The sequence below is a fragment of the Erinaceus europaeus genome, chromosome 2 (genome assembly GCF_950295315.1).
Source record: "Erinaceus europaeus chromosome 2, mEriEur2.1, whole genome shotgun sequence".
Classification (NCBI taxonomy): Eukaryota; Metazoa; Chordata; class Mammalia; order Eulipotyphla; family Erinaceidae; genus Erinaceus; species Erinaceus europaeus.
The window spans coordinates 156289280-156302478 of record NC_080163.1 but is presented as its reverse complement, the minus strand read 5'-3'; the positions used below and the strand labels follow the sequence as shown (position 1 = coordinate 156302478).

The window sequence follows — 13199 nt, the reverse complement described above, 5'->3', positions numbered from 1 at the left end:
AGAGCTAGAGGCTTTTGAAGCTGTATTTTAAACCTGGCCCCTCGTGCATAGTAAGGTGTGCTCTACTCAGTAAGCCACTGTGACCATTTCCCTGTCTAAGAATAGGAATTTTAAATTTTTGGTTTTTGAGACCACTCTTTGGTTTCATACATACATGAGACCCTTGGTTTATTACCCCAGCACTGTATAAAAAGACATTAAAGATGGTCCAGGAGCTGGTGTCATGGATAAAGCATTGGACTCTCAAGCATGAGATAGCAAATTTGATCCCTTGGCAGCACATTTACCTGAGTAATGTCTGATTCTTTTTCTCTTTAGTCCTCTCTCATTAATAAATAAAATCTTAAATAAAGTAATAAAAAGACATTAAAGCGGGAGTCGGGTGGTAGCGCAGCAGGTTAAGCGCACGTGGCGCAAAGTACAAGGACCAGCATAAGGATTCCAGTTCGAGCCCCCAGCTCCCCACCTGCAGGATGGTCGCTTCACAAGCGGTGAAGCAAGTCTACAGGTGTCTTATCTTTCTCTCCTCTCTGTCTTCCCCTCCTCTCTCCATTTCTCTCTGTCCTATCCAACAACAACAATAACTACAACAATAAAACAACAAGGGCAACTAAAGGGAATAACTATTTAAAAAAAAATTTTAAAGACATTAAAGCAACATTTATTGCAGTAAAGAATACAAAACAGGGCCAGAGATATAGTTCAGTGAATAAGGCATATGCCATACCATGAGTGGCCCAAGTGTGAACTCTGTCACCATATGGACAGTGGTGTCAACACCAAGGGACTTTACTGTACTGTGTCACTCCCCCCACCCCATATAAATGGAAAAGAAGCCCAGAGTAATGAAATCATACATGTGTGAGGTCAGGGATCTTTAAAAAAAAAAAGGTGGGGTGAATCTGAGGTGAAATTTATCAGCAGAGTGGTCCAGGAGGTGGTGCAGTGGATAAAGCATTGGACTCTTTATAAAGCATGAGGTCCTGAGTTCAGTCCCCGGCAGCACATGTACCAGTGATGTCTGGTTCTTTCTCTCTCTTCTCCTTTCTCATTAGTAAATAAATAAAATCTTTTTTAAAAAAAATTATCAGCAGAAAAAAGTAAAGCAGTTTAGCAGAAACTGCTCCAGCAATATTAAATCCTTCATGTCCTGCTCTTTTTCAAAGCTAGTGAAAGGATTCTACTTCAATATAGAATAATGCTGATCATTAATGGTGGCTTTGGATAATTCCTTAAATATAAAACTTGAGAATACAGGTCCATGAAAAATGATGAATGAAATAGTGGGGGTTGTATTGTTAAATGGGAATCTGGGGAATGTTATGCATGTAAAAATATTTTTATTTGCTAAATTTAATGAGAGAACAGAAAACTGCTCTGACTTATGACTGGTGCTAGTGATTGAATCTGGGACCTTCGAGCCTAAGGCATGATGTGTTTTTGCATAAACATCATGCTATCTCCTCAATCCCAAATACATAGATTTTAAAAGATTAAATAAAGGAATTGTAAAAAAGATCGTATGATTCTTTTAAATCTTAACATTTTGTTATAGTGACTTTAGAATTTTAATATTTTAAAGTATAACAAAATGTATATGTATATATATTTTATGTTGAACTGTAAAGGTACATTCATTCTGAGTATTATAAGATTAAATTACTTAGATCAACCCATTTGCACTACTTCCACAGGTAACAGTTTCAGAGCTGTTTCTTTGTATTTTAGAGAATGCAGCTGCATGAGGGAAGACCCAAACAAAAAAGACATCGTTGCAGAAACCCCAACAAACTAGATGTTAATAGTCTTACTGGAGAAGAACGTGTTCAGTTGATTAACAGAAGAAATGCCAGAAAGGTATTTATATATTTGCTTGTAAATTTTTATATTGGGGGGTGGGGGCCAATACCCATGATGCTTCAAACTTCCAGGTTCAATCCCCATACCATCATAAGCCAGAGGTGAGCAATGCTTTGATGGTTAAAAAAAAAATTATATTGATTAAGAATTAATTCAGTATATAACTGACCTCTAGAACACTGTTTGAATATGTAGCGTTTTTGTCTTTTGTGTCTTTGCTTTGCTTTTTATTGCCACCAGAGTTATAGCTAGAGCCTGGGGCCTTGTACGAAGAATCCACTGCTACTTTTTTTTTTAATTATTATTAGATAGGACAGAAAAAAATTGGGGGTTGGAGAAAGAGACAGAAACAGATACCTGCAGTATAGTGAAGGTTTCCCTATACAGGTGAGAAGTGGGGACTTGAACCCAGGTCCTTGCACTTGGTATTATATGCACTTAGTAAAATCTAGCAGATTTATAGGAAAAGACATGGACTATAATTTTATACAGTCTAATTTGAAATCACAAATCTTTGACTAACTTCAGGACCCAGTTCAAGACATGGCCCTCCCCACCTGCAAGAGGGAAGCTTCACAAGTGGTGCTCTAGTAGGTTCCCTATTTCCCCACTCTATCTCCCCCTTCTCTTAATTTCTCTGTGTCACATAGAAAGGGAGAGAAGGTCGCTGGGTGGTAGCACAGCAGGTTAATCACACATGGCTCAAAGCACAAGACTGGTGTAAAGATCTTGGTTCAAGCCCTTGGCTCCCCACTTGCAAGGGGATCACTTCACAGGCAGTGAAGCAGGTCTGCAGGTGTCTATCTTTCTCTCCCCCTCTCTGTCTTCCCTTCCTCTCTCCATTTCTCTCCATCCTATATGACAACAATAACAGTGATAAAACAACAAGGGGAACAAAAGGGAAAAATAACCTCCAGGAGCAGTGGATTTGTAGTCCAGGCACCCCAGTAATAACCTTTGAGGCAACAAAAAAGAGGGGGGAGAGGGGAAGGAAGGTGACTTGACTACATTCCTGTACTGAAACAGTAGCCTTACATATACATATGTTCTATCTATAGTTGATTCTCAGCAGAACAGTCTTTGTCTTCAGGAGTCAATTACCAATGTCTAGAGACATCTTTTATATTCACAATTCTTGGATAGATACATGGGTCTTGGAGAAGTGATATACACAGAAAGATGTTTTGGGCATTTAGTCTGTAGAGGACACAGATGCTGCTAAACTTCCCACGTTGGAAAACACCCTACAACATAAATCCAAAATGTCTATAACACATCTAAAGATCCTGAGCAGTTTGTATGTTACAGACTAGCGGTACCTCTGAGGCTTGTCTTTTTTTTTTTTTTTTCTAATTTTTATTTAGAAAATGGAAACACTGATAAGACCATAGGATAAGAGGGGTACAATTCCCACCACCAGAATTCTATATACCATACCATCCCCTGATAGCTTTCCTATTCTTTATCCCTCTGGAAGTATTCACTCAGGATCATTATGGGGTGCAGAAGGTGGAAGGTCTGACTTCTATAATTGTTTCTTCGCCGAATATGGGCATTGACAGGAGGATCCATACTCCCAGCTTGCCTCTCTCTTTCCTTAGTGGAGCAGGGCTCTGGGGAAGCGGAGCTCCAGGACACATTGGTGGGGTCTTCTGCCAAGGGAAGTCAGGTTGGCATCATGGTAGCATCTAGAACCTGGTGGCTGAAAAAAGAGTTAACATATAAAGCCAAATTGTTGACTAATCATGAACCTAAAGGCTGAAATACTGCAGATGAAGATTTGAAGTCTCTGTTTCAAAATAGCTAGTAGGTCTATTTCAGGTAAATTACAAAGGACCCATCACTTAACTAGTTTTTGCCTGAGCCTGACATCTGATATGCAGTTGAACCCAAGTTATTGTCTGGGGAGATGATGTCATGGCTGGAAAAAGGGCTAGAAAGCTGGATCAAGGAAGAGTTCTTTTTGGAAAAAGTTAGTAGGTCTACTTTAGGTATATTCCAAGGGGCCTATTACTTTACTAGTTTTTGCCTGAGCCTGATATCTGATATGCAGGTGAACCCGAGTTATTGTCTGGGGAGATGATGTCATGGCTGCAAAAGGGGCTAGAAAGCTGAATCAGGGAAGAGAGTAGCTCCCAAATATGGGAAAAAAAATGTATAAATATTGTTGACTTTACAGTCTAGAGCCCATATTCAGCATCTACATCCCTGTAGGTCCAAATTTGCATTCTGTGGTCATGAGTAGGAACATTCTGAGTTGTACCAATTTCAGGACCCATCTTTTTCAGGTGGTAGACAGAGTATCCAATCCCCCCCTCCCCTTTGGAGGATGGAACATTCTTTACCATTGTTGATCCACATTGAGGGCAAGGTCCTATGGGGGCCCCAAAGGGATCCATTATGTTGCTCCTGATGGAGATGACCAGTGATAATGGAGAGAGATATCTATTCAAGGACTAGGTCCATTATGTCTATATGGGAATCTCAGAACTCCCCAACTAGGGCCCCAGCTGATGGGGTGACCTGATAGTGACTAAAGAGTCATTGTTAAAGTATGCCAATCTCTTGCCCTTATTCAGCTTTTGTAGTCCTTTCTTTGATAAGTTTAGCTTTGGAGTGACTAAAGGAAGTGTAATAGGAAATAGGTGAGGGTTAGGGTTGTATGTTTTATTATATTCTGATTCAAGCAACAAATAAGAAAGATTAAATGGCCTCAAAATATGAATGGGAATTTTTTTTAATCCTCTGACTTAATTTGGTCCTTGACTTAAGGGAATTAAATTAGTATATATAGTTCATATTAATTTACTTTCTGGCAGTTGACTGCATGGAGAGCATAACAGTACCTAAAAGCATTTAATTTTCTTGGGAACTTTTTAAGATTAAGTATTTTAATATTGTTGCATATGTCAACTCAGTAATTTTTCTTTTTTTTTAATTTTTATTTATTTATTTTCACTTTTGTTGCCCCTGTTTTTTTATTGTTGTTGTAGTTATTATTGTTGTCATCATTGTTAGATAGGACAGAGATAAATGGAGAGGGGGGAGAGAAAAAATAGACACCTGCAGACCTGCTTCGCCACCTGTGAAGCGACTCCCCTGCAGGTAGGGAGCCAGGAGCTTGAACCGGGATCCTTAGGTCAGTCTTTACACTTCACACCATGTGCACTTAACCCACTGCACTACCGCCCGACTCCCTCTTTTTTTTTTTTTTTTTTTAACTATCATGCAGGGGCTTGATGCTTACATGACAAATCCACTACTCCTAGCGGCCATTTTTCCTTTTCTTTGATAGGACAGAGTTAAATTGAGAAGGAATAAAAAGATAAAGGGAAGAGATAGAGACACCTACAGCACTTTCTTTATAGCTCACAAAGCATCCCCCATACAGGTAGAGAGCAGGAACTCAAACCCTTATCCTTGCACATTATAAAGTGTGCTTTTTGCCATGTGTTCCAGTACCCAGCCCAATTTTTATACAGTTTGTGTTACTATCTTAGAATTACATATTTTTATTTGTTAAGTTTAATGTCAAATGCTCTAAATGTTATTTTCAATTATTTTAACCTCATGAAGAACTTGTTCATTTATCTTAAACTGCATAGAGTGTTTCATTGTCCTGACTGTCAAGAGTATAAGCTTAAGGAGTGATAAATCACTAAAGAAAATAATCTGTCTGTTAATTCCCTGTAAATCTCCAGTGATCTTTTAGTTTTAAATGGATTTAATAAAGGGGATAATCTTTATTTTTAAAAAATGGTAACAGGCTATCAAAAGCCTTTCAGAAATAGTAGAAGAGAATATTTATATGTGTTGTAACTGTTCATATTAAACTTTGTCTATAAACTATCGAAATACAGTATGTAATCATTCATGGAGGTACAGAGGAAGAAAATACTCAATACCCTTAGACTACAAAGAAATATTAAGTTGCTAAACCCTAATCATTTAAGTAATTTAAATTTCAGAATACTATTTTATTTAAATGTCATGTTCATCATTATAAGTAGATTATTTTGGGTTTTTTTTTAGGATTTATTTATGATTACTTGGTTATATCACTTCACATACAAAAGAACTTTTTAAAGTACCTTTAGCGTATTGTTTTACATTTATAAATAATTGGTTTTGGGGAGGCAGGAAGTAGCTCATCTGTTAGAGTACACATGTTACCATGCATGCGAACCCTGTCTGAGCCCTGTCTTAAAGGCTACTCCATGGAGTGCCTGCTTGAGGGAAGCTTCAATTAGTAGAATGGTGCTGTGATATCTCTCTCTTCCTGTCTCATCTACAGCAAGTGTGCTGAAGCCGTTAAATCTCATGCCCCCAGTCCCCACCTGCAAAGGGAAAGCTTTGCCAGTGGTGAAGCAGGGCTGCAGGTATCTCTCTGTCTCTCTCCCTTCCTATCATCCCCTTCCCTCTCAATTTCTGGCTGTCTTTCCAATAAATAAATAAAGATAAAAAATTTTTTTAAAGGGAGCCAGGCAGTGGTGCAGCAGGTTAAGCGCACGTGGAGCAAAGCGCAAGGACCAGCGTAAGGATCCTAGTTCAAGCCCCCAGCTCCCCACCTGCAGGGGAGTCACTTCACAGGCGGTGAAGCAGGTCTGTAGGTGTCTATCTTCCTCTCCCCCTCTCTGTCTTCCCCTCCTCTCTCCATTTTTCTCTGTGCTATCCAACAACAACGCCATCAATAATTACAACAATAAAACAAGGGCAACAAAAGGGAATAAATAAATAAATATTTTTTAAAAATTAAATCTCATGAGAACAACAAAAAGGAAGGAAGGAAGCAGGGAGGAGAAAAGAAGGAAATGCCAGACAGCACAGGAATACCTCCATATTTAATATTGCTCATAAGGAAAAAAAAATTTTATTGTTTTTCATTTACAGGTTGGAGGTGCATTTGCTCCCCCTTTAAAAGACTTATGTAGATTCCTGAAAGAAAACTCAGAATATGGAGTGGCTCCTGAATGGGGAGATGTTGTTAAGCAATCTGTAAGTATTTTATAAGCACTACTCAGATATCATTGTGAAAATTAGATGGTATTTAATTGTGTCTTAGATTAAGTTTTTTTAAGTTAAGTAATTAACAAAATATTGGGGGCCAGCTAATGTTACACCTGGTTGAGCACACCTCATCTGCAAGGATCCAAGTTTGAGCATTCGCTCCCCACCTGCAGGGGCAGACCTTCAAAGCAGGTCTGCAGGTGTCTCTCTCTCCTTCTCTATCTATCCCTACTCTCTCAATTTCTCTCTGTTCTTGCAAATATATCAAGAGGCAAAGAAGGAAAAAATGGCTGCCAGGAGCAATGGATTCTCAGTGCTGGCACTGAGCACCAGGAATAATCCTGGGACAACTTAAAAAAAATTAACAAAATATTTAATGAATATATGATTTTTTTTTAGTCCACAATTTTTACTTTGCAGAACATGCTACAAATTTTTCAGATGCTTATTCTTTTTAAATGCAGAATCAATATGTGCTAATATGCCTTTATTTTAACATCAAGGTAATATTTAAACAATGTCACAAAAGTAATGAAGTGTATGTAAGAATATTCACTTTAGTATAGTAACAAAGTATTGAGAATATATTAATGCCCTAACTAGATATTGGACAACTCTGAAAGTATGTTTTGGGCTGGGGAGATAGCTTAATGGTTATACAAAAGACTTTTGTACTCAATCTTTTTTTAAATTTTTTTAATTATTTATTTATTCCTTTTGTTGCCCTTTTATTGTTGCAGTTACTGTTGTTGTTATTGTTGTCATCATTGTTGGATAGGACAGAGAGAAATGGAGAGAGGAGGGGAAGACAGAGAATGGGAGGGAAAAAGAGACACCTACAGACCAGCTTCACCGCCTGTGAAGCAACCCCCCTGCAGGTGGGGAGCCGGGGGTTTGAACTGGGATCCTTACCCTGGTCTTTGACCTGACTCAATCTTACTTTTTTTTTTAAATAATTTATTTTATTTATTTATTCCCTTTTGTTGCCCTTGTTTTATTGTTGTAGTTATTATTGTTGTTGTCGTTGTTGGATAAGACAGAGAGAAATGGAGAGAGGAGGGGAAGACAGAGAGGAGAGAGAAAGATAGACACCTGCAGACCTGCTTCACCGCCTGTGAAGTGACTGCCCTGCAGGTGGGGAGCCGGGGTTCGAACTGGGATCCTTATGCTGGTCCTTGTGCTTTGCGCCACCTGCGCTTAACCCGCTGTGCTACAGCCCGATTCCCTCAATCTTACTTTAAAAAAAAAAAAATACCTAAGCGCTGCTCAGCTCTGGCTAACGTGGTGCAGGGCATTGAACCTAGGACTTTGGTGAATTTGTCTGAATAAAGAGGTGTTAAAAAATATAAAATACTGATTTATTAGAGTTTAGAAGAAGGAATATAAAATATCCCCATAATTTTGAAATTATGAAATTGAAATATTTTGGTTATAATTTTAAATAAAATATATTATTAAAATTAATGTTACCGGGGCCAGGTGGTGGTATACTTGGTTGAGCACATATGTTACAGTGCGCAAGGACCTTGCTTCAAGGCCCTGGTCTGCACCTGCAGGGGGAAAGCTTCACAGATGGTGAAATAGTGCTGCAGGTCTCTCTCTATCTCCCCCTTCCTCTCAATTTCTGTCTGTCTCTATCCAATAAATAAATAAATATAATTTTTAAAAAATAATGTTACTGATTCTAACTTGCCTTTTGAGTGTAACTACTAAAGATTTTTAAATTACATGTGTAGCTTACATTAAATTTTTGTTGAGCAGGGCTGATCTGGAGCTTCTTCTAAAATTTCTAGGTGTTTTGAGCCCCAGAAAATGACACAAATTACAAAAATTAAAAAGGCTTCTTTGTTCTGAACTTGCTGCTTCCCAATGCACAGGTGCTACTGCTGTCCTCAGCTTGTTTTTCTGTTTGCATTACATTTTCATCTTGGTTTTCTCTCTTATTCCTAAAGTGGTAGTTTAAAAGTTCATAGGTAGCATCTCATTTTAATCTTCACTTTTCCCTTATACTGCCTCTGTCCTTTGTTTATACGTCTATATTAGGAGGAAGCTACTTTATTGGTTTTCTAGAGCAATTGTTGATGTGAAACATGTAAGGATATGGGAATAACCCTCATGAAATTTTTAGAACCTTCTGCTTTCTAGAAGTAGTGTCTGAACGTACACCTAACAATATGAGAGAAGACTAGGAACTTTGCTCTCTTAACTCAGTGATGCAATGAGATATTTTAGGATGTTTTTAAGCCACTACTTACATTCATGTGAAATTAGGTTACCTCTTTCTTAATTGACAGATTAAGTTTATGAGTAATTGCCTATTTTAGTAGGTTATTTGAATGGCAAATTTAGAATTATTGTTTTCATGTTCATAGTAATAAAGTATTAATTCAGGGCTTTTTTTTTCCCCAGGGATTTCTTCCAGAAAGTATGTATGAACGTATTCTCACTGGTCCTGTTGTGAGAGAGGAGGTAAGTAGGAGAGGAAGACGGCCTAAAAGTGGAATTGCCAAGGCCACAGCAGCAGCAGCAGCTGCAACCGCCTCCAGTATTTCCAGCAACCCTTTGTTAGCCAATGGATTACTTCCAGGTGTGGATCTCACAACTCTTCAGGCCTTACAACAAAACCTACAAAACTTACAGTCTCTGCAAGTAACTGCAGGGCTTATGGGAATGCCTGCTGGCCTTTCTTCTGGAGGAGAAGCTAAAAACATTGCCGCCATGTTCCCCATGCTACTGTCAGGAATGACTGGACTACCAAACCTTTTGGGCATGGGAGGACTCCTGACAAAGACTACAGAGTCTGGAACAGAAGAAAAAAAGGGAAATGACTCTAAAGAGATCGAGGGGAAAAAAGAAAGGACAGAGAGCCAAAATTCAGAGAACGGTGGGGAAAACTCTGTGTCAAGTTCTCCTTCAACATCCTCTACTGCTGCGTTAAATACAGCTGCAGCTGCCAACTCGTTAGCTCTTAACCCACTGTTACTATCTAATATACTTTATCCAGGGATGCTTCTCACTCCAGGCCTTAATCTTCATATTCCAACTTTGTCCCAGTCCAATACTTTTGATGTACAGAAAAATAAAAACAATGACTCAGGCTCATCTAAGTCTGTGGAAATAAAAGAAGATTCCAGAGTTAGAGATCAGGAAGACAAAGGGGGGACTGAACCAAGTCCTCTCAATGAAAACAGCACAGATGAGGGTTCAGAAAAAGCCGATGCTTCATCTGGACCTGATAGTACGTCGTCATCATCTGAGGATTCAGATTCTAGTAATGAAGACTGATTCCCAGACTGCACTTAAATTATGAACTGATTTTAGATTTTTTTTTCTTTTAATTATGAATTGTAAATACCCCAGTGTTGAGTGCATCAATAACTTACTGACCGAACATTTCAGTTACATGTTTAGAAGTGCAAACTGCTTTCAGAGACGTTTTGCATGTACTATTTCTTAAGATTCATAAGTTTCTGAACTCGTATGTACTATCAAATACATAAAGGTGTAAAATTACAACAAAAGGCATTATAATTTTGTTGGGGGTTAATTTTATGAAAATTATGCTCAATAAGAGTTGTATATTTAATATATTTGCAGTGGACACAGAATACTTTATGCATATTACTGATTTAATTTGAATATAGTTTTACAGCCTCCTTGACACCTATAATTTACAGATCAAAACTCAGCAATAATTTGGGCAGCTAATGAATGTCATGAAAGCTGTAGAATCTACATCACCATTCATTGCTTTAATTACATGAAAATGCTCTAGTGTTGTGATGCACTGCTGATGTTTCCAATTCAGGTACAAGTATGTTTTAAAGAAGAAATAAGTTTCCCAATCAGCCAATTTAACTGGCTACCTGTTACCTCAGCTGAGTTAGTTTAGGAAGTTTACATTCGTTTCTAATTCTATACTTGTTTTCAGGGGTTTTTTAAACACATCCTATATATCATGTTAATCTGGCAAGAAATATGACTTGCTTTTTGCTGACCTCAAGCAGTAAAATCAAGTTATGAAATGATCCTGTGTCATGTGACTTTGGCACCCTCTAGACATACTTAGTTTTATCTCCTCAAACTTTGGCCTCCTTTGAGAAATAATTATGTCTCCAATGAGTAATGTCTATTCCAGGGTTCAGAAAAGGCAAACTCATGGAATGCCACTGAAAAGAACTTTTCAACACAGCATACTTCATGTAAAAGAAATTGTTCGTTTGCTTTATTTGTGTAGATTTCTATTTGTGTTTTATGTCATGGAAATATTCCAAAAATAACAGATAATAGTGGTAAAGTAATATGCAGTTAGTCTAAATTCATTTTGAGTTTCTAGGTGTAAGTGGACTAAACGTTGCCCAGAATCAGTGTTGGGTTATCAGTATATGTTAAATATACTGAGTTGCCCATTTTGAAAATGCACTTTGAATAAGCTCAAAAAAATATACAAGCTATATTAATCTGTAAACCACAAAATTGAAGCCTGGGGCTTCTGATAATTTCTTAGAACCCTTTTATCATGTAAAATTTGTCTGATGTTTGATTTGTGATACAATTTCTCCTGCTAAAGCTGCTATTACTCTGATAAGGTATAGATCCAGGTTCACCTTCATATACATTTAAACAATAACTAAATTGGACATGAACTATCATTTACAGCCTAAGGACAGATATTTTAGCATTTTTCTGGTACTTGTATAAGTCTGTGATAAAGTTTGTGAGGGGGCAAATAGGGAAAAAAAAGTACCCCACTTCTCTCCCACAGAAGAAATAACTCAGTATGTTTTGATAGAACTCTGTTACTTTGTCATGAATTAATAAGCAATTACATTGGATTTTCCAAGACCTTTACTAGTAAATTATGTTTCTGTATGTAAAATAACTAACCCCTTATTAGAGACAGTGTTATGTATTTACAAAATTATATAAGTTCCATTGGAATTGTATTGATTTTTGTATTTTCTCAAATTAGTACTTTGAATTGATAGTCCTTTATGCAATGTCTTAGCAATAGTCACTATAATGCCCATGCAGGAGAAGTGGGTAGTAATTCTTCATCATGAAAATGATATATTACATATTTAGTATCTTCCGTTTGCAGTATTGCACTTTTGTTTAACTAGAACACACCTATGAGATAGCCAAAGTTTTTCAAACACAGTTAACTTAGTTTGCCGGTGGAGTATTTCAACACCATCTGTATTTCCCTTCCCACCCTCTAGTTCTACCTACATGATCTTTATTCCTTTCTTCACCCAATTTTCAAAGAATAAGGAAAAAGGCTCTAGATCTTCTCACTAAAAAGGTAATTTATATCAAACTTATGAGATAAAATATTTTCCTAATTATGATCAAGTGAATTTGGTTAACATCTTAGTGATTCTCTTTCTAGGTAATAAGGCAATTGCAGTTTTTGAAGCATTAAGGGTAATATTAACTTTAAACATTCTCTTGGGTTTCAAGAAACATTTCTATTTAATGTTGATTGGAAAAAAGTCCAGCTGTCGGCTAAAAAAAAAAAAAAGTATGTTGTGTCAAGTTAAGGGGTATAGGGAAAAAAATCAGTAGGATTAATTACATAATACAAAAGTTGCAGTTGAAAGGATATTCAAGTATGTGTTGGTAGTTACTAAAAGAATTATAGCTGTTATTGCCTTGTATTTATAGCCCTTGTTTCAGGTTTCATAATTCAAGTCTTAGTCCAATTTTTCTTTTGGACATTTGCAATATTTACCAGTTGTGTTTTGTGTAGTCTGAATTTGCTTTATGTAGTTGAGCAAACGTCTTAAAAAGTCATTTGTAATTTATTAAATTACTTTCTATGATGTTCTATAGAGCAAATGGAAGTTTAATTATTTTTTATTAAACATATTCTTTGACTACCCATGATGTCAGCCTCTGTACATGACAATACTTTTTTATTGAATATTGAGCATTATCTTATACCAGTTAGAAATTAGTCACAAATGTTAAGAGCAATTTTTCAAGTCAATTACTTTTTTGAGGGGAGTGGAGGACCAAAGCACAGCTCAGCTCTGGCATATGGCAATGCCTGGGATTGCACTTCTTCTCTCGGGCATTCAAATCCTGTTTTCTCACATGATGAGCTATATTCTTGGCCCAGCTTTGGAAAATTGGTATAAGTTGGCTATCATTGTATTTAGACTATCATTTTCTTCCCTTGGAACTTAAAACGTTTAGGAAAGCTCAGAGATATATTTAACCTGATTAGGAAAGCTCAGAGATATATTTAACCTGATTAAGAAGTCCATTATGCAAATCTGCAATCATTAATTTGTTCTTGAGTCATTCCTAATTCTTTGCCATTGTTA

At 37.1% G+C, this 13199-nt stretch overlaps 1 protein-coding gene across 19 annotated transcripts in view; it reads left to right on the top strand.

Moving 5' to 3' along the window:
* CHD9 (chromodomain helicase DNA binding protein 9) overlaps window positions 1-12756 on the top strand; it is a 224742-nt gene extending 211986 nt beyond the window's left edge. For all 19 annotated transcript variants that reach the window (XM_016194860.2, XM_060185542.1, XM_060185538.1 and 16 more), the window contains 3 exons: window positions 1729-1857; window positions 6751-6855; window positions 9277-12756. In XM_016194860.2, the coding sequence (XP_016050346.1) occupies window positions 1729-1857; window positions 6751-6855; window positions 9277-10152 (1110 nt within the window). In that variant the 3' untranslated portion in view covers window positions 10153-12756. The remainder of the gene's footprint in view (window positions 1-1728; window positions 1858-6750; window positions 6856-9276) is intronic.
* Window positions 12757-13199: the final 443 nt, after the last annotated feature.